This window comes from Lynx canadensis, chromosome A1, assembly GCF_007474595.2.
Source record: "Lynx canadensis isolate LIC74 chromosome A1, mLynCan4.pri.v2, whole genome shotgun sequence".
NCBI classification, from domain to species: Eukaryota; Metazoa; Chordata; class Mammalia; order Carnivora; family Felidae; genus Lynx; species Lynx canadensis.
Window position 1 is genome coordinate 27,158,914 of NC_044303.2, and position 21,327 is coordinate 27,180,240.

The 21,327-nt window shown below is 46.4% G+C and overlaps 1 protein-coding gene across 1 annotated transcript in view; it reads left to right on the top strand.

The window, feature by feature from the left end:
• The window catches only part of ENOX1 (ecto-NOX disulfide-thiol exchanger 1), a 451,396-nt gene that overhangs the window by 307,381 nt on the left and 122,688 nt on the right, over positions 1–21,327 (top strand). Inside the window, 3 exon segments of the mRNA XM_032591194.1 lie at positions 3,913–3,969; positions 3,972–4,048; positions 4,050–4,125. Coding sequence (XP_032447085.1) covers positions 3,913–3,969; positions 3,972–4,048; positions 4,050–4,125 — 210 coding nt within the window.

The window sequence follows — 21,327 nt, forward strand, 5'->3', positions numbered from 1 at the left end:
CTCACGTTAGCCCTTCAAAACTGGAGGCAGATCCATAAGCCAACCATTGACTATACAGAGTGACTGATGTTTTAGTAGAAGGATATGGAGGGAATTGTGAAACGTAGCACATGGACGCCCCGATTCATGGTAGGGTTACAGAAAAGCTGCTTTGATGAAAGGCACTGAGGCTGAATCTTGAGGGAAACGTAACAGTTATCCAGGTGTCCAGAAACGTGAAGGCTCCTGGAAGGAGCACACGGAGCACGGAAAGGCAGGGAGGCGTGGCCATGGTGCTTACCAAAGAGGAGAATGGTAAGGGAACGGGGGATGCAAGGGGAAAAATGCACATCAAGAAAAGCCATGGAGCCGACATGTGCGGTAACCCAGGTGGACGTGGTAAAGGACCCTGGTGAGAAACAACTGCACAATTTTTAAGGAGCAAACGGTCCATATTCGCCCGTTAATACGGCAGTTTTCCAGCTTCTTGCTGTGGAAAAAGGCACGTTTGCCATTCTAGTTCTAAACTGCACCGTGTCTTCAGAGTTATGCTGAGCATGTTCACAGGAAGTATTTGGAATTTTTGTAAATGCATCTTGATGTGATTTTTATGAGCAGGTGTAATTTCTTTTCACATGAATACTTTAATAATGCTTGCCATCTAATCCTGTTTAAATTAGTTTATATTGTTTTCTGTTTTTCTCAGTGATCTTTCCACTGAATCCAAAATTGAACTTACAGTTGGATATTGAAAATGACCGCTCCCAATACACTTCTGTAGCCATTCAGAGTGAGTTGCTGAGTTAGTCTTAATTAATATAAAGTCACTTCTTACGTAGCAACAGATACTGACCGAACTTAACCGATTGTGCCTTAACTAATGTTTTCACATTTAATTTGCATGTCAGTACATCAATTATATATTGGCCTGGAAGTTTCAGAAAGTTCAGAAATGAGGATGAAATTGGGAGTTCTCGAAACTACATACATCTTTTAAGCTAAGCTAATGGAATTTTGCGTGCTATTGACTTGTGCTACATATTTTTTAACGCTTGTTAAAATGTGAGCAAGTCTCTTCCCTGCTTACTTTTTTAAAAATTTTTTTTAATGTTTATTTATTTTTGAGACAGAGAGAGACAGAGCATGAATGGGGGAGGGGCAGAGAGAGAGGGAGACACAGAATCGGAAACAGGCTCCAGGCTCTGAGCCATCAGCCCAGAGCCCGATGCGGGGCTCGAACTCACGGGACCGCGAGATCGTGACCTGGCTGAAGTCGGACGCCCAACCGACTGAGCCACCCAGGCGCCCCCCCCCCCCCGCTTACTTTTTAAATTGTATATTTTCAATTGCCCAGTCCTAAAACTGCTGTTTCTCTTTCTGAAAACTATCAATTAACTCTGATCTGCTGGTGAACTTATGCCCTCCGTCCTAGACAGGAAGAAAAATAAAGTTTGGTTTTCAGGTCATTTGAGCAAACCACACATTTTTTAAATTTTAAGTGTGTTCTCCCTGACAGTAATTAGTGTATTTACGAACTGAGTTACCACAAGCAAGAGAAGGAAGAACAACCAGTAACAGGAGGGAAAGACAGATGGAAACGGGGATGTTCTATCTCCTTGTAAGGTTGACAACAAAATCTTAGATGGGTTTTTTTTTTTTTCCCCTCTGTGTTATATACAAATAAAAGTCCCAGGAAAGGCGAAAAATGGTACATGAAGTCAGGGTTTTCTTTTTTGTTGTTATTTTTTAAGAGGGGAGCAAAAAAAGGCTTCTTATAAGTGTTAGGTTTATTCATGCTGTCTTTGGGAGGTCCATTCTCCTAACATCTATTGGCGGGGAGAGATGGTAGCGAGTATGCGCGGGAGGCAAAATTTATTCTGACTGTAACGGTCACAGTGGGCCTCTCACAAACATAATTGCTAAATTATGGGCCTCTCCATGGGTCTGAACGTAATGTTAAGTTGTATGATGGATTTTATCTTACACAAGCCGCTCCGGTCCATGAAATGAGATAAGAAACCACTGCAGCTGGAGTTCACCGAGGGTTGAGCTCGGCCTGAAATTCCGGAGTTAAACAAAATTGGATGAGCCAGCTGTGAGACTGCACGCGTGTGTTCTGTTGCCTGTGCGTGGAGATTTTCGAGGAAGGGCGTCTTTCCCTCGCAGGGTGCCCAGTGGGCCAGTTCTCTCCTCTGGCCCAAGTGTGAGGGCAGAGGGGGCAGGTTTGCCCTGAAAAAAGGCTTTGATCCCCAACCCCAGACTGCCTCTGCCTCAGGGGGAGAGGGCCCGGGTGGGTGCTGATAGGTAGCGTGTGTCCGATCGCTACTTCCACCATGGAAAAAGCAGAGCACGCTCCACGCACCCTGGGTCAGGCTGACCCTGCCTTGGTTCCGGGTGCGTACCTCTGGGCAAGCAGCAGCCACAGCAAGGAAGTTGTGCCCCCGTCTGGGAGAGGGACTCTGGCAGAAAAGGTACTAATGGTGTTTCTACGGCGGCACTATGAAATTCACAAATCACCCCCACGAACGAAGGCTTTGTATGCTGTCTAACATGCCAACAGCAGTGGTTGATTAAAGAACATCTGGTGAATGAGATAAAATAGAACTCCTTTACCAAACATGAATCACGCTCCGTCCAGTCATCTGGGGGGTATATATGTATATGTGTTTGTATGCATATATACACAATATATAACATAGGAAATAAATGCACACACAAACACACACACACAACGCATAAGGAGGTTTTTTGATGTTCCTCCAGGAGAGGGGAACATAATAGGCACTCAGTATTTACCAAATAAATTCGTAAGAATCTGAATCGCCCAGTGTAATTTTGCTCCCCAATTTTTAGAATTCAGTCTACCTCGTTTTCTGGAAAAATGTAGGATATTTTCCTTAAGTCACATGTTCCAAGGGTAGAAAAATTCAGGTGGAAGACTTCTCCCCTCCAGTTTGCCTGGGAAGTACGCAGTGAGCCTTCAGCAGTAGGATCGATTAATGTTGTGATAATTGACATACAGCTTCCAGTTCTAATTAACTTAATTACCTTCAGACTTGCTTTTTTTTTTTTCTACTTCTAAGCCATACAACACAGGTCTGTTCCAGTAACCATTCCCAAACAGGCAAGTTTACTTGTTTTCTTTCAGATAAACTTTATCATTTATTTACAGGTGGAACCACATTGCCCACTCCGTGCACCCCACCCCCTCCACAACACACACATACCTCAAAACCAAGTTCACGTGGACTCTAGTAGGCTTCCAGATGGCTTCCACAGAGAACACTGACCACTCAGGGAATAAGCCCTCTTTTGTTGAAAACAAGGAAATGTTTTGTTTTTCAGCTGAATCGAAGCTGTTCTATTAAATGTAAAGCGAAATTAGTTTTGAACTGGAGCAGAAAAAGAACTGACTAATTCCTACAACCACTTTGGGAACAATATCTTCCGTTACATCCGGTTTTAAAATAGTCTAATCTGTCATCCATATTTTGCCACTAACTCAGCTGAATCTAAGTCACACAACTAGTTTCACTGTATAATAGATCTGATAAGAGAATCTTGAAAAATGCAGTAGGGGACCCAATAGGTTAATGACAGTTTTCTGAGCCACTCTTGAGAAAGAGAAATCAGGATTTGGTGCGCCGTGTTACCAAGAATGCCCAGAACAGATCTAAAACTAAGCTCACCGGGTTGGTAAATGAGATGAGTGAGCTACCAAGTATTTCTTGGATGGCTCTGTGACACCATAGAGTCAGATGTGAAAGGGAAGGCTAAGAAACGCTAGCACAGTTAGCCTTAGGGAAGCTAATTTGTCAAGTTCCAAAGATGTATCCGTAAGATGGTCCATGTTCTGTCTTTTGAGAAGAACCAGAGTAAAGTACGTGTCCTTGCCTTGGCATTGATTTGTACTTGGTGGTTTTCCATTTCCAGATGATAGCAAGTTTTCAGAGGCTATCACAGTGCTACTCTCCTGGATTGAGCGAGGGGAGTTAATCGGCGTTCTGCCAACCAGTTCTATTCCATGGTGCAGTCAGCCAATAGCCACGTCCGCCGGCTGATGAACGAAAAAAGCCACCCATGAGCAGGAGATGGAAGAAGCCAAGGAGAATTTTAAAAATGCCTTAACTGGAATCCTCACCCAATGTAAGTAAAATTTGGGGGGCCATCTGTTTTGCTGTGGTTTTGCCTTTTCTTTTGTATTCATTTAGTTTTTGTTTTCATGTGGGGGTAAGTAGATCAATAATTTCCCATTTTTACTCCATATCAAATGGCACACCTCATAAACCGATTTCATGTTCTGTGGCAACTTGGAGGAAACACGGACCCCGCCCTGAGAGCTTACTTCTCAAGGTGAGCAACATTTCTGTAGCTTTTCCTCAGAACACCAAACCCGGCCACCAGGGCAGGGCACCAGATGCTTCTGTGCCTGCTGGACCCACCGCAGCTCACAGCACACCTGCAGGGTGGCCACCCTTTACCTGGGGCCGTCCCCACAGACCTGTGTGTCCTCCCAGTGCTGGGACAGTAGGAAGCAGACCCCGAACACATTGTCCTTGAGCTCTGTTTAGGATGAAGGTATCATCAGAAAAACTCCTCCCCAGGATCCTTTATTGGAGGTGAGCTCTGGCTGTCGACATGGGCAACTCAGGAGTAGAGGAGGGTTTTCTGCAGTATTATTTTTTTTTGTCCTTTCTTCATCTGGAAAGCAGATTGCCTTAACCGCTTAATGCTGGTGATTTTTCATGTCCCAGACCCTAAATTGATGAAGGGGTCTAAATGGGCTTGCTCATAGAACAATAGTCGGGGTAATTACCCAGGGCTCTATTCAAAAAAAAAAGGGCGTATATTTTTTTTATGGGCACTCTGTCTGTGTCTGTAGTTAACGTCACAGTGGCATAATGCATTACAGTTGCGGATGTTCCCCGTGGTCGGTAAAAGCCACCGAATGACACTGTAACAATGCCGTGCTCCATCCCATACCAGGTGCAGGGGTGCCATGTGGGACGGGGCTATATGCGATTTACATATTCATTCTGAGAATAAGTATGATTTTCAATGATATAACGTGCCAAAATTTCGAGCGCCTCTTTCATCGGTGCAAACCCAAGGATATGTATCTGTTCGGATGAGAAGAGAGAGGGCGTGAAAAAACCAGGCTCTCGAGTGGAAAAGGGTTTTCTATGACTCTGTTGTCCAGGCCTTTCTCGCGGCAGCATAAAATACGTAAGAAACTATCAAACGTGAACTCTGATAGGTGACCAAATATCCAGTGTGAGATCACACGGGACACCTGTCTTTATAGAAAAGGAATAGGAAAGAACAGAAGTGCTGTCTCCTCAGACCATTCTCAGACCACCTTCTCGTGATTCCTACTCTGAGGGATGACCCTTCTTCACGGTGACCGTGTCGGTCCAGCAGTTCTGAAGTTAGGGTTACTAGGGATAGGGTGAGAAAACACTAATATCGATGCCCCCTTTAAATTTTTTTTTCAACGTTTATTTATTTTTTTTGGGACAGAGAGAGACAGAGTATGACACGGGGGGAGGGGCAGAGAGAGAGGAGACACAGAATCGGAAACAGGCTCCAGGCTCTGAGCCATCAGCCCAGAGCCCGACGCGGGGCTCGAACTCACGGACCGCGAGATCGTGACCTGCTGAAGTCGGACGCTTAACCGACTGCGCCACCCAGGCACCCCTCGATGCCCCCTTTAAAAGGAGGGCCGTTGCAGCATGGATTAGCAGGTGGAGGGGAGGTAAGGCTGGATTGGTAATGGAGAAAAGGAAGAGAGGGAAAAGGCCACTCGACTCTTAAAAACACAGCCCCTGCAGAGTGATGGCAAACCAGGTGCCTGAACACTGGGATATTCCGGGTACCTCTTGCTCACCAGCATCAATTTCATAATATATTTTCGTTCCCGTGACTTCACTGTCCCACCTGGCAGGGAAGACTCAACCCTTGACTCCAACAGCGAAGGTAGGAAGGGAACCACGCATTAGAATAGGGAAGTTTAGTGTTCTTTGGCAATACCCGTGGGAAGAAGCATGTGTTAAAAGAGGCCCAGATCCTGTGGCTGAAAGAATGCCACGCCACGTGCCTAACATTACCCAGGGGGAGCTGGCCTAGGCTGGGGGATCCAAACATCAGCACTGTATTCCTGATAAATCGAGGCTGAATTGGACCATGAGGTTGAGGTCTGTTGCAACAATGCGCTTCCTACTGTGGGACCTCTGGAGGAGCAAGCATCTGGCCACAAGCAGGCCTGAAGAACTCTTCCCACACTGCACAGCCAGGAGGGGGGAGGAGAGGGAGGAGGAGGGAAGTAAGGGGAGGGGAGGAGGGAGAAGAAGAAGAGGCAGGAGGAGGAGGAAGGGAGGAGGGGGAAGAGGGGGAAGGGAAGAAGGAAGGAGGGAGGAAGGAGGAGGCCCCCATCATGTCTTTTTTTTACAGGCTCAAATCACGCAAGATAAAAAGAAGGGGAAAGAAAAGAGGACAGGGTTGCACCTTCAGAGCGAGACAGCAAAACTTGCCCAAAGAACCCCAACAGCCTTCCATTTCTGTCTCGTTGTGCAGAATTATTACACGTGTTGGTGCCTAGCTACAAGGAAAATGGGAAATATGCTTATCTGAAGGGACCCATTGCTCCCCAGAATAAAACGGAGGTCTCAGAGTAAAGAAGGGGGGGGGGAGGTGGATGGCTGCCCAGAGGCATTTTGCAGTTCCTGCCATATGCGGCCCCTCCCCGTCCCACTTTTTACTCCTGTCGATCTGTTGTTCATACGTCGCCTAGTGGGATTCACGTCGTATCTCCCCACTTCAGCCCCTTGAGTAGCTTCCCATTGCACGAATAATATTCCCTCCGCAGCCCGCGGGCTCTCCACACCTGCCTCTTCAGCTCCGTCTTCCCTCGACTCTCCATGCATCCTCCCCCATGGGCCTCCCTCCTGCTGAGCCCCTCAGAACCAACTCCCACCCCAGAGCCTTTGCACCTCCGTCCCCCTCTGTCTGACTTGCACTTCCCCCCACTCCACATGCGTGAATCCTTCCCATCCTTTAGGTCTTGGCTGAGAGACCACCCTTCAGAGAGGCCTTTCTCCACACCCCCTCCGCCATAGGCTCACCACCCACTGCGAGTTCAAGGTCCTCCAGAGCACTTAGCAAATGTGCAGCGGTGTGATAATTCGTCGGCTTTTGCTGATTAGTCTTCCACGCACCCCAAGTGTCTGGAACATAGGAACAGGATGATGAGTAAGTGAGTGCGTGAGTAATGGGAAGGGCAGCAGGAAGGAAGCCTGAAACCGTTCAGAAGTTCCCGGGACCTTGGAGAGTAGTTTGGTATCGGTAGCAGCACAGTCCGGGGGGTCCCGGGCCTTGACTCTGCAGGCGTAATCACACAGATCGAGAAGCCCAGTAGCTGTGCTTTCGGCGGGAACTGCTGTCCTTTACCGGACCCCCCGGAGCAGGCTGGGGGGGTATTTGCGTGGAAGAGTCAGCAGAAGAATTCATGTTGGCATTCCTCAGTCCTACCTGTCCCACAACCTGTCCGTGATGAGACACCCCCCTACCCTCAGCCCCGGACTTTAACTCTGGGAAGTATTTCAGCAGCCAGCAGAGACTGTGGAAAGTCCCAGCGGGCGCCACCAGCCCACAGTGCTGTCTCCGTGGTGCCCATCCCGGCTATGGCGGACCTGAGGGGCCTTCGCGGGCCCTGATGGCTGAGACCCGTCAGGACACCTTGAAGGTGGGAGAGACCTTAGAGGGGAGCCTGAGCTGGAATCAAGGCTCTAGGGTTAGGAACAGGAAGATTGCACGTCCCAATGAACAGCCTCAGACTTTTCCACTCTTTCCCGTGTGCTTTTGCAAAGATGACTACTCCCCAGACGCACAGGGGAGCCGAAGCCTACCTTTCATCACGCAAATAGTAGCGGCAACGTGGCCAAGCTGCTAGGTGTGTGCACATTTCATCACCCTCTGAAGGTTAAACACATCTCGTTTCATGTCTGGGGCAGTGACGTTTGTCTCAACCACGTTTTTCTCCGCTTACCCCCACGCAGTTCAGCGTGGTGGGACGGGGTCGGTGTCCGTACAGGGGGCTGCTTCTGACTAATGACGGCGGAAGTCCACACGGATTGACACGCTTGCTTGCATTTTCCAAAAGCAGAACCAGCCATACTCCCGTTTACCTGCACGAATACTTCCGGAAAACACGCCAGGAATCACATCCTGCCCTTCCCATTTTCGAATTAGATCATGATTGTTTAGCCCCAAAATTCAGGAATGGCAGCTCAGTTTTCTTTCTCCCGAGTGGCTGGAAATCTAGTTGTTTGGTAGTTAGCATGAGTGCACCCTCCCATGTAAAAAGATCTCCACGGTGCCGGTGCCCTTCTCCACGGCATTCCATGGTGGCCTTTCTGTTGGAAGCCACGAGTGTCAGGAAATTGTTCTGAGGCCATAGGAAAGCAGGTACATTGATGAACTGGCTTATCACAGCAGGTGGGGCTGGCCTGGTGTCCTGAAGGGAGGGCTCATTTAACAACTTCCGGGAAGTTCAGGCACATTTCTGCAAGCTCCAAGTATGGCAAAAGGTTGGCTCCCTGCATAGATTTTACTGGAAATAGGAGAAGGAAAATTTCATTAAGTGTTAGTCCTTTAAACTGGATAAGAGGCACCCATCTCCTCACTTTGCTAGTCATACTTTCCTTGCTTTCGTATTTGAGCAGGTAGCATTTGCTCGAAAGGGGAAAAGAAATCAAGAGCCACGAAGAAGAACATAAAGAGAAAGTTGTGATTTATTTCAAGATTTACATCGAGGTCCGGGAGTTACCTCCTAGCCCTGTTGGTTTCCGTTATGTGGACATTTGTTCAGGTTCTCACCTCACTCCTATCTCTGTCCTTCACCCCAGGACCAGCTATTAAATCTAATCCAGTAGGCATTGTTTCCATCTGCACCTTGGCTTCAGGCCTCAAGGGCAGCACCTGACCCAACCAAGAGTTTGGGGAGTTCAGCATCCATTCACTTCGTTTGGGATCCTTTTTCACTTCTGACCATGGATGTGCAGTTACGAAAGATGTTAGTTGAGGATGCCATCTATCCCAGTGTGGCAGCTGGGGCTCTCTCGTCTTTTCTGGGCCAGCTGGGTAGATCTCATCTGCTGGACATAGAAACAAAAGAAAAAATAACATCAGCACAGGTGACTCATTTCACTCTTAGGACATTTCACCCTTATGTCATCCTTGACTCATGTTTATGTCATTTCTTAGCCTGTCCGTGTGGCAGAAACCTCCCCAGTTTTTCCGACTGAGAGACTTTGGGGTTTTGGTCTTCTTTGCCCTTCAAAAATGTATATTCCATAGGCCTGCCCATTTCCAGTTTTTCAGTTATGAGTAAAGCTTGTCAATTCGAAGCTCAGAGAGGAGCTGTTTGTAAAGTTCAGGAAGCATGTACCACAGCATTCAATTATTAATATGCATGCCAAGATGATCAATTGTGCATGCCTTGTTACAACACACACACGTCTAATGAAAATTTAAACACTCCATGATATTCCCACTTTGGTACTTCCCCAACAAGCTTCCCAGTAAGAGAGAAGAGAAGGAAGGGAGCAACGTGGGGAAAGGCAATTGGGAAAGCAGACGGCAGTGGAGAAGGGTTTATTAATATTAATTTAAGGATACGTGCCATAAATATAATGAGCAGGACTGCAAAGCAGAACTTGGAGGATGTCAGAGACCCATTGGCTCAAACCCTCTCATTTTATAGAGGAAGAAACTGAGACCCCAGAGCAGACGCGATAGGCCTTGGTCATTCAGCAATTTGGGGGCAGACTAGAACCCAAGACGCTTGGCTCATTCTCATTGTCCAGATTGCTCTCTGTCATCGTGGGTAGGGATGCTTCCATGAACAGCGAAAATGATCAGAGGAGGATATTATAGCTGTAAATTTATAGCTTACACAGGTGGAGTTGAAGGAGCGTTCAGTGACGTTCTGTGTTGGCTCCACATGGAATACAAATGCTGCGGTCTGGTTACAAAATGCAGCCTTTGCCTCTAGCCCTGCCTTCCTCCCCCCTCCACACTGGTGCCTATGCTACGTCCCCTCGCCTCAGGTATTTCCCTCGGCCCCGTGCCAGAACTGGAACCTCGCGTCTGTCACACTTCCTCCTCGTGTAACCCACACCCCCTGTCCCCGTCTCCCGCCTTCTGCAGCACTTGAATATCTCATTCCTTTCTAGTTATTTTCTGTGCGTCAGGTTTTGGGGTTTTCGTTTTTTTCCTCTAGTAAGATTTTAGACTAAACAGAAACAGAGGCCGTTTACTCTTCGCCTTCCCCACCTCCCCAGGGAACATCACCCCGGGGTCTAAGCGTATCGAAGACCTCAGTACAACCATCAGCTGTTGATCAAAGACCATAGACGGAAATGAGGGCGGCATTGGAAATTGGCCTGGAACCTAAAACCTGCAGAACACATTCTAAATGTTGGGGTGTTTGAATACGCCATGATCCCAGTGGACTCGGCTCTCATATGCCATCCTCCTTTAAGTAGCATACGCAGAATATACTTCTGTTGAGAATCGTGCCGCAGGTGGTATTACAGTCCTCTTACATCACTTCAACCTGGAGGCCGGAGAGGTTAGAATTACCATGCAAATTTGCTTTATATATTTATGGTAGGAAATGGCATCACCCTCATCTTAGACCTTGAAAACAGCAGACAGAGGAGAGGCTTTTGACGTAGCATGAAGAGATCCTCGTTCTAAGCCGAGCTCGACCATCAATTAGCCAGGTGGCTTTCGGGAAATCAGTTCAGCCTCTTGCGTCTTGGTTTTCTCGTCTACTCTATAGTGAAAGGGCTTGACCAGACAGTCCCCTCAGTTCCATTTTCATTGTGAAAACCCAGCAGTCCTTGTCATATCATTGGCTTTGATTCTTTTTTTTTTTTTTCTTAATATCTACACAGAGCAAGCATCTGCCAGGACCCAGCCAGGATGCCAAGGCTCCTGAGCTGAGCACAGAACAGTAGGTCACATATCCCTCCATGCATGTGCCCCCTTTCTGCCTCACTGGGGGGGCGTTGTGTCTGCACGCAGCACTGCGGGTCTCAAGCCCCGTTTCAACCCTAAGAGCGCGTGGGCAGCATGCACCCGGGGGTGTGACAGACCACAGACAGGGCAGGATTCTGGTCAGAGAGGCGGCGCCTTCCCTGGCCACTCTCATCTGTTTTCTTGACTAAAACCGCAACACCTCAGGTGTTTGAATGAATGATGCGATTCATCCACAAGTATTTACTGGTCCCTGTTACGTACCGGGCAGGGCACTAAGCACCTGAGTGAAATAGGAGGGGTTTCTGGTCTTCCGTGGACCACGACCCCTCTTTCTGGATGGTGTCACCATCCACGTTTCTTCTGCCTGAAAAGCTCTTTCTGAAACCCTTCACTTCTTAGGAACATCTCGGCTAAACCTTTTTGTTTTTTTTTTTTTTTTTAATTTCTGCCAAGGGAAATTTGGCTTCTATGTTCCCGCTGTCGGAAAAGAATTTTATGAAGTGTTAAAATGTTTTCCGTGTCTGTGGTCGTCATTGCTATTCGTTCATCCAGGAGAAAAAATTCCCCATAACTGCTTTAGCAGCTCGACAGGTTTTCTGTTTCTCCTCAAAATCATACTGATGACTATATTTGCCAATGCTTTAAGTGCTGGAAACGTTATTTTCATTAAAAAAAAAAAAAGTATCTATTTGCTCTCAGGGAATAAATGTCCAGAGGAGACATTAAAAAAAAATTTTTTAATGTTTATTTTACTTTTGAGAGAGAGAGCATGAGCAGGGGAGGGGCAGAGAGAGAGGGAGACACAGAACCCGAAGCAGGCTCCAGGCTCAGAGCTGTCAGCACAGGAGCCTGATACGGGGTTCAAACTCATGAACCGCGCATTTGTGATGTGAGCCTTGAACTCACGAACTGTGAGATCATGAACTGAGCCAAAGACGGATGCTCAACCGACTGCGCCACCCAGGCGCCCCGTGAAAATATTTTTTAATAAAAACTTTCAAGTCAAGAATGAGCACAGAATTTTTCTGTTTCACAGGATACCAAAGCTGATAGCAGAGGATGCTGGAAGCCTGCCAGATCTGAGTGTTGAGCCTTTCCTGGCATCTCTCAGTCTCACTGAAAAACATATCTACTGAGCCAAGTAATACCACTACAATGTTAACATGATTTGTTTTTTTTAACTGGTAGCAAAATGAGAGACAGAAATTAAGCCTTACCCTCTGGACCAATGAGGAGCCATGGAAGGCTAGATTTTAAGAGCTAACATAGGATGTGCTAAGTAAAGCAGAGCAATTCAGGAAAGATAGAACTTTCAGGAGCTAGAGGTGAAGCCCTGCTATCTTGATATGAGCCCAGTTGTAGGGACTGGAAAGGAAGCCGAGACTAAGTGTAAGGAGGAGGGGTGGGGAGTGGTCATGGGTAGGGGGTGGGGCAGGAGGGGAACAGACTATGAGGGAAAAAGTCTCTGAGCTGCTTTGGAAAGAATCCACATGCAACCATTTTTTTTTTTTCCCCCACAAAAACTTTTTAAAGCCAAGACTCGGCTAAACCTTTTCAAACTAGATCCGAGGAAGAGTGAGGTGTCTGTAAAGTCACTTTAAGGCAGAGATGACGTGTTCTGGACTTTTATGTGCAACCGAGAAAGAAGTCCCAAGTTGGTGTCCAGGCTCAAACAAAGGAAAACTGTGCCCGGGGCGGATCATGAAACAGTAGCCACAAAGTGAGAGGACTTCTATTTATTAAGGACATAAACTGCTTAGGGTTTGCGCACTCCTTCTCCGGCAGGGTAGATGTATGATCCACGAGGCCAAAATATTTACTATTTCTTTGCGGAGAAAGCTTGCTGAACCGTCTTCTGTAGGATCACAGAGCTAGAGAGGATATTTAGAAATAACTAGTCCAGGGGCGCCTGGCTGGATCAGTTGGAAGAGCGTGCGATTCTTGATCTGGGGGTTATGGGTTCAAACCCCACGTTGGGTGTACAGATTACTTAAATAAATACATAAATTTAAAACAGAAAAGAAAGGACTATAATCCATCCCCCTTTGCCTGGGGCCTCAAACACAGAGGCTCTCTTCAGCCCACACAGCCACTTAGGGTGGTGGAACTAAGACTTTGCCAACAACAAGGGCTCCCTGGCTCTCCCTCCCCACTCCTGTGCCTCCCCCACAGTGTTGCATTCCTAAAAGCACTCCCTCAGCCCAGCCCCACCTCCTCAGGTTTCCCCTGCTGAGGCATCGGATTCAGCAACAGTGATGAACAAAAGTAGGGCAGAGTGGATTTTAGATGACCCCGTGCTAAGGGCACACACTGAGCAAAGCCCCTTCCCGTCTGGTAGACACGCAAGAAACAGGGGCCTTTTCCAGGCACTGATTACGCTTCCCCGTCTCTCGGATTCCTCAGGACACTTTTGGAAAACGGTCTGTCAGCTTCCTGCCCCATAACAATCTCAATATTTGGCTCCTGGGTTCTAGAAAATTCTACCTACCTAATGGACCAAGGGTCATTGGAGCCTTTCCTGCCTCCTTGGATGCTCTCTGCAAGCTGCTTCTCCCACCATGACTCAATCATGTGTACGGCTGTCTCCCCCCAGGGCTACGAGAACCAGAAGGATCTTTGGATCTGCAGCCCCTAGTACGGTGTCTGGATGTTACACTCCACCGTGCTCAGAAGACTCTGGCCCATAAGTGTAAATACATATACAAACGTTTATAAATGCGCTTGACCCTGGAACAACATGGGTTTGACCTGAGCTGGTGCACAGATATTTTCAATGCAGTACATTAGTACTCTGTATTTTCTCCAGCCTCCTTTATTGTTAAGAATACAGGATGTGCCACATATAACATGCCAAATATGTGTCGATCAGCAGTTTTGCTATCAGTAAGGCTTCCGGTAAACAGGAGGCTAGTAAGTTTTGGGGGAGGCAAAAGTTACGCATGAGTTTTGACCAGGGGAAGGTCAGTGGCCCTCATCCCTGCATTGTTCAAGGGGTTGGATGTGCATAATTTGGAGTTAGGTGAATGCAATTCCGCTCCCTAGGGAAGCCCCTTCAGGGCCTCCATTCCCTGTCTGCAGAGACAGAGGGGATTAGAATCATGGGTCCCTTTTGAATTTCACCATTTGCTAAGTATGCGACCTTGGACAAGTGTTTACCACTCTCTGTGAATCTGTTTCTTCATCTGTGAAACGGGCATAATGGAAGCACCAGCCCCAGAGGATTGCTGGGAAGTTTAAAGGAGATCATGTTTTATTAGTTTATTTATTTTGAGATGTTAAAGGAGAGGTCTCAAACTTCAGGCATCGTGGAAGTAACCTGGAAAGCTTGTTAAAACAGTCCACTAGATTGGTGGTTGCCAGAGGCAGAGGGTGGAGGTCAGGAATGGGGAGAGGGGGTCAAAAGGTACAAATTTCCAGTTAATCTGAAAAACAAAATTTTAGTGGGCATGAAATTAAAGTGTCAATTTGGCAATAGCTCTCAAAAATTTAAAATTCAGACACTCTGGGCTCAGTCAGTTAAGCATCCAACTTCGGCTCGGGGCACGATCTCACAGTTCGTGGGTTTGAGCCCCACGTCAGGCTCTTGTGATGACAGCTTGGAGCCTGGAGCCTGCTTGGATTCTGTGTCTCCCTCTCTGGCGGTCTGTCTCTGTCTCTCTCAAAAATAGATAAACGTTTAAACAAATTTTTTTTTTAAATTCAGATACTCTTTTATCTTTTCCACTGGCAAGAATTTCTTATAAAGACATTTGTATAAAAATGTCCAGGAGCACCCGCGTGCCTCAGTCGGTTAAGCGTCCAACTCTTGGTTTCAGCTCAGGCCATGATCTCACGGTTCATGAGTTGGATCTCCCTGTCGGGCTCCATGCTGACCGTGTGGAGCCTGCTTGGGATTCTCTCTCTCGCCCTCTCTTTTCCCTTTCTCTCTGCCCCTCCCCTGCTCACATTTTCTCGCTCTCAAAATCAACAAACTTAAAACATTATTTTAAAAAGCCCAGAGACATGTCTGAGGATGTTCATTACAACCTGATTAACGAAGGAATACCCCCAAACTATTGCGAGGTTCAGTGCCAGACCACCACAATAAAGTGAGTATTGCAATAAAGTGAATCAAATGAATATTTTGGTCTCCCAGTGTATATAAGAGGGTATATTGACACTGCACTGGAGTCTATTAAGCGTCCAATAGCATCGTGTCTAAAAAAATGTACATACCTTAAATTAAAAATACTTTGTAGCCAAAAAGTGCTAACCATCACCTGAGTTTTCAGAGAGTTGTAATCTCTTTGCTGGCAGAGGATCTTGTCTGCTGTTGATGGCCGCTGACTGATCAGCGTGGTGTCTGCTGAAGGCTGCGTGGGCTGGTTGTGGCCGTTTCCTATAATAAGAAGACAGTGAAGCTTGGCACATCAATTGGATCTTCCTTTCACTCGCACACTTAGAAGCAATCATAGGGCTATTCGTTGGGCCCAATTTCAACTTTGGTGTGTCTCAGGGAACAGGGAGCCTGAGGAGAGGGAGAGAGATGGGGGGGAGAGCCAGTCAGTGGAGCAATCAGAAGGCTCACATCTATCGGTTAAGTTTGCCATCTTATATGGGTGTGGTTCGCAGTGCCCCAAAGCAATTTCAATGGTCATCGTAACAAGTGCAATAATGATGAGGAGGTTGCAGTATTGCAATGAATTACCGAGAATGACCAAAACGTGGCACGGAGACATGAAGCGAATGAATGCTGTTGGAAAAATGATGTTGATGGACTTGCTCGACACAGGGTTGCCACAAGCCTTCAATCTGTAAAAGGTGCAATATACCTGCGAAGCGTAAAAAAGGGAAGGGCGGTGAAATGAAGTGCCTTTAACATGCATATGAATAGATTTCCAAGATATGTTAAGTGAGAGCGAGTTTCAGCACAGTATATACAATGTCAGCACTTTTGTGTAAGTGAAGAAAGGTTATGCTTTTGTAATTAAAAAAAAAAGGATAGACACAGTCTATCTACTACATGCGTAAGATTTTTCCCTGGATGGAGATGCCAGAATCTGTTAAGAGTGGTTACCTTTAAAGAGAGAAACTGGATGGGAGGCAGCCAGGATGGGAAGGTAACCTTTTACTTTTCATTTTATTCCTTTTTTCTTGAATACATCTATCACTTTTATTCTATTCAATAGGGCTAATCTGGGCAGGGGGATTTATTGGATTTTAAAAGCCTAATAAATGCTGCGTGTTTGTAAGGAACCATTAAAATTATAATATTCTCAGAGATTTTTGTTTTGACTTCTCAGAATATTGAATATATGTATTAATAAGGGGATCTCCAGTTCCTGAAATGTATTGGGATTTATACAAAGCTTAAGAAGTCACCGTCCACCTAATATCTTAACCATTTATTTGAAGAATGTCACCATTCCGTGCTTGCTTGAAATTTGCTAAAAGCATCCTATTTCTTATATATATACATATATATATATATACGTGTATATATATATATATAGTACGTATAATATATTATATATACACGTATATAGATATATACACGTATAGATATACATATATATATACATATACTATATATATACATAATATATATTATATATAATTTGATCGCCACTTTCTCTCTGTCTCCGTCCACATTCCCCCAAAGAACTAAACATCCGGCCTCATCTAGCCAGGATGTTAAAGAAAGGTGATGCCGCCCGTGGTGTCGTGGCCTCGGGTTTAACACGCTGTAATGGGATTCACGGTGTCACGCAGCAATGCTCGTTTTTCTTCATCTCAGGAGAAAACCCCCGGAATGCCCTTTTTCCTCCTCAACTTGAAATTCCAGTCCATGCCTCCCTAATAGATGGGTTTGACCGTGTTAATTCTCTATTTCCTGGCTTCCTGCCAGACTGACTGGCAGGCTCCTGTGTGCTCAGGACCCAGACTGAGTAGGCAGGAATCTCTCTGGGAATCTCTTCTAGCAGCTTCCCCTGTCTGTGTCCGGCACTAACTGCTCCTCCCTCTGGCTTTGTCTTGCTCTTGTGGGTGTCCTGAGAGCCCGAATCACTTACTACATTCCCTCTGTGGTAATTTTTCAGGTCCAGAGCCCAGACTCATCAATTCTACCCTAGCTTTAGTATTTCAAAGCAACAGGAACCAGCCAGGGTGGGGGAAGTCAACTATTTCATTTGTTACGTGCCTTAGAACATCTTTTATGAGCTCTTCATAGAGGATATGGAAAAGATGTTATCCCTTAAAGGAAATCAAATTTCCTCTGAACCCTACAGAGTCAGGCTCTATGATGAGCCCAGATAACATTAAAAACAAAAATTGAGCTTGAAGATTTGTTTGAGGTGCTCTATTTAGGCAAAGCTACTGCCTAAAAGGACTTAGCGTCTCCAGACATTTGCAACACTAAATGGATTGAAGGCTGTTTCACAGCTGTTTAGCTGGAACACAACATGGAGGACTGAGGAAGTAGGTAGTCAGGGGACAAGGAAGAGAAAGGTCTGGGCTTGTGCTCCTTGGAGGAGCCTAACCTCCGTCTGCCTTGCTTCCGAGGCCTTTCCGCCCCGGAGCTCAGAATTCAGGAGCCTCGTGCAGCCCGGAAATCTGAGGTTTTGTGCCTGTCACTCTGCTCCTTCCCAGAGAGCTTGTTTAAATGTGGCCTGTTTCTGGGTGAATGGATGTCCCGTGCCGAGCTTTCCTTCCCGAAAACTGAACACGAATGCTTCTAAAGATAAACGTGTCATGTTTCTGTCCAGGTGAGAAGTGTGCTCCTGAATTCAGCAGATGGCCAAACATTTTTGAGGTAGGGGACAGTACTAAAAAAAAAAAAGTTGTTAATTACTTAGTCTTACGGATTTTTTTAATTCTGAAGAATATATACATGCGTGTGCGTGTGATGCTCGTGTAGTGCCTCTTATGTGCACACATACAAGATAATGAATAATCACTACTGGGATGTTAAATTCTTCAATAAACAAGGGGAGCACCAGACGGAGGGGGCCATGATGTCGTGGTGGTGTCCATCTGCGAACCCAAATCCGAGCCTATAAATGCCTAAAAGGTACAAAACTGAAACCTAAGGACAACCAATCGCAGGCAGGCAACCAGATTTAAAGCTGTGACCGATCCACGATTGCTTTGCTTTGCTTTGCTTCCGCCTTTTTCCTGTGAAAGCCTGTGGCCTGTTCCCGGCTCTTGCCAGTCAGTGGAGGGCTCTTACCATTCGGCACTGCCTAATTTGATTGATTTTTGCTCAAATAAACGCTTGCAATTTCTAATCTTTTAACAAGGGGTTTGCAGCTGCAAAGAGTGATTAGCGATTTGATCAAAGCTCTGTTTATCCTTCCTTATAAGTTCACTTATACCTGCTGGATATATGTCAGGGACTCCTTTATGACATCGAAGACTGACACTCAAGCACAATTATGAAAAAGCACTTTTGAGTTTTTCATGATTCTCCAAAACCCTAATTTAGGCAAAACACTTGAAGCGTAGAATTTGATGGTGGGTGGAGGGGGGTGGATAGATTTGCAAGGTGTGAAGGATAGATTAAATTTTCTGGGGGTGCCTGGGTGCTCAGTCAGTTGAGTGTCTGACTCTTGGTTTCTACTCTGGTCATGATCTCACGGTTCGTGAGTTCAAGCCCCACATCGGGCTCCACCCTGACAACATGGAGCCCTGCCTGGGATTCTCTCTCCCCCCCCCCCTCTCTGCCCCTCCTCTGCTCTCTCTGTCTCTCAAAATAAATAAACTTCAAAAAAATTTTGAAAGAAAGAAAGAAAGAAAAGAAAGAAAGAAAAAGAAAGAAAGAAAGAAAGAAAGAAAGAAAGAAAGAAAGAAAGAAAGAAAAAGAAAAGAAATTTTCTGACTGAGCTCTTTCTGTTGATAGTACTTCCAAAATGTTTGAGCGTACACCTGACCCAGGCTCACATGTGGCCTTAGAACCAGAAGTCGCTGGCCACTAGGGTGGCAAAGGCATGGGCTGGGGTGATTGGAATTTGTTCTTCTGTAAGCTGCTTTTGGAACAAATGCCAGGGCCGCCTTGTTTACGGTTTATGTCGTCTCTGAGCTTTTAGGTAGAACTTTAAAGATTGAGTTTAGTGAGTAACTACTTGCAGTTTTATTGGGTAGAGGGCCCGTAGTGTTAATTATACTGGGGGGGGGGGGGCGGTGTTGAGTGGCAGTCGGCGTGCTCTTCGGCATTCCCTGCTGGAGACGACGAAGAGGGTCTGGTCTTTACCTGGACACCAGTACCAGCGGTCATCCTGATTTATGATTTTGCAAATCTGCTGCCTTTGAATCACATTCATTAAGCCCTACTCTTTGAGGTGGTTTTTCCCTAATGATGATGGATTCCTGCTGATCCAAGCACTCTTTCCGAGTCCTTTCGTGTGCCCAAGAACTTTCATTTGCAAGAGAAAGGCTGGTTCCCGAGCGGTCCTCTGCAGAAATGAAGAAGGAAACTGAGCCATGGAGAAACCTTGAGAGCGTTTTTCAAACCTAATCGGAGTTACAAGGTTTTTTTAATTTTATTTGGGGGAGGGGGGGGGTCTTTACTATTTGGTATTGTTGCAGAGAAAGTACAAAACTTATTAAGAAGTATAGAGTTCGTCACATTTAGTTTTGCTTTTAAATCAGTTACCCCATTGAAAAGAATACAACTGCATGAAATTGCATTAAATTGAGAAAATTTAAGAACGCGTCTCTGAGTCGTGACTTCTTTCTGAACCCCCCACCTGTATTTCAGCTCCATCTGGATGACCTTCGGGCATGTCAAATTCAGGGTGTGTTCCAAGCAGGTCCCTTATGTTCTCTCTCACACCTCCCCCTGGGCTTGTCCTCCTCGGGTTGCTGAGGTGTCCTCCCAAGCCTGAGGCATGCTAGTCTCCCCCCTCCTTCCTCATAGCAATTCAGCCACCTGTCCCATCAGCTTGCCCCATCATATGACTCCTTGCTCCCGCCTCTGTTTCACTGTTCTGGCCTTCACTCAAGCCTTCGTCATTTCTCCCAAAGAAACCCTACTCAGATCTGCCTCCTCAGGTTACAGTGTAAAGTTCACCACCTGGCTTAGCATCCACTGTCCTTCTTGACCATCCTCACTTAGCACTCGCCCTAGCCTTTGAAGTGAGGAGCAAGCATTGACTCATCGTGTTAAGACCTAGTGACAATGTTGTCCCCTTTGGGGGTGTTCCCGGACTGTACCTACCGGGTTAGTACTGTGGCCCCGGTTACTTACTGTGTCCCCGTACCGTCATCCATACCTCTCTTGCATAGGATAATTATCTGCTTATCTTCCTCTCTCCCTAGAGACTGATCCCATCAGGGGCAGGGCTGTCTTAATCGTATATTTCTAGCAATCAGTGAAGTGCTTGGTAGGTAACTAGAGGATCTCAGATGTTTGCTGAATAATTGAATGGGTGGATGAATGAATTGAACGTATGCCCCGGGATATGGTAACAACATGTTCTAGATAACTGAGATACTTAGCCTCAAACAGGAAATATCTGCAGTGGTACATAGCTTGAGTAGATATTAGAGGATCTGTTTTTACCCTTGAACCTGTGTAGTATTCAGCCATTGGTCTGTCTTCTAAGCGTTTTCCCTTCTTTATGCTTCCATGGGTATCGCTGGCCTCTCTTACCTTCCCCCTACTCTATACACACATAGGTGATCATTTCTCTCTAGTGTATCCCCTTTATTAACAGCCTTTCTTGGTTGATGGCAGAATTTTGACTATCACCACCAAAATACTTGGCCTCAACCCTTACTGCCCCTTCCCCTCTGGATAACACAGTTCTTTTCTTTCTTTCTTTTCTTTCTTCTTTCTTTCTTTCTTTCTCTTTCTTTCTTTCTGTTATTAGAGAGAGAGTGCAAGCACAGGGAGGGGCAGAGAAAGAATCCTAAGCAGGCTCCACATTCATTGTGGAGCCCAATGTGGGGCTCGATCCCATGACCCTGGGATCATGACCTGGGCTGAAATCAAGAGTCGGATGCTCAATCGACCGAGCCACCCAGTGCCCCTCTGTTCTCACTCCTCTAAATGATGCCTCTTAAACAGCTCTACTCTGTGGGGTCCGTATACTCTTTTAACAGTCCCATGATTCCCACCCCTGAAATCTCGCCTGACGGTGCATTTCACCACTGCAGATTGGGCTGACTGCTCTGTGTTGCCCAAGCAAAAGGAAGCTGAAATTCCCCCACGACCTCAGCCCACATGCAAACAAAACACCAGGAAGCCCAGGCCAGTGAGGCTGAACCAGCTCCTCTCCACCTGCCATGCTGCAGTGGAGCCAAGCAGAGCCCGGGGAGGTGGCGGTC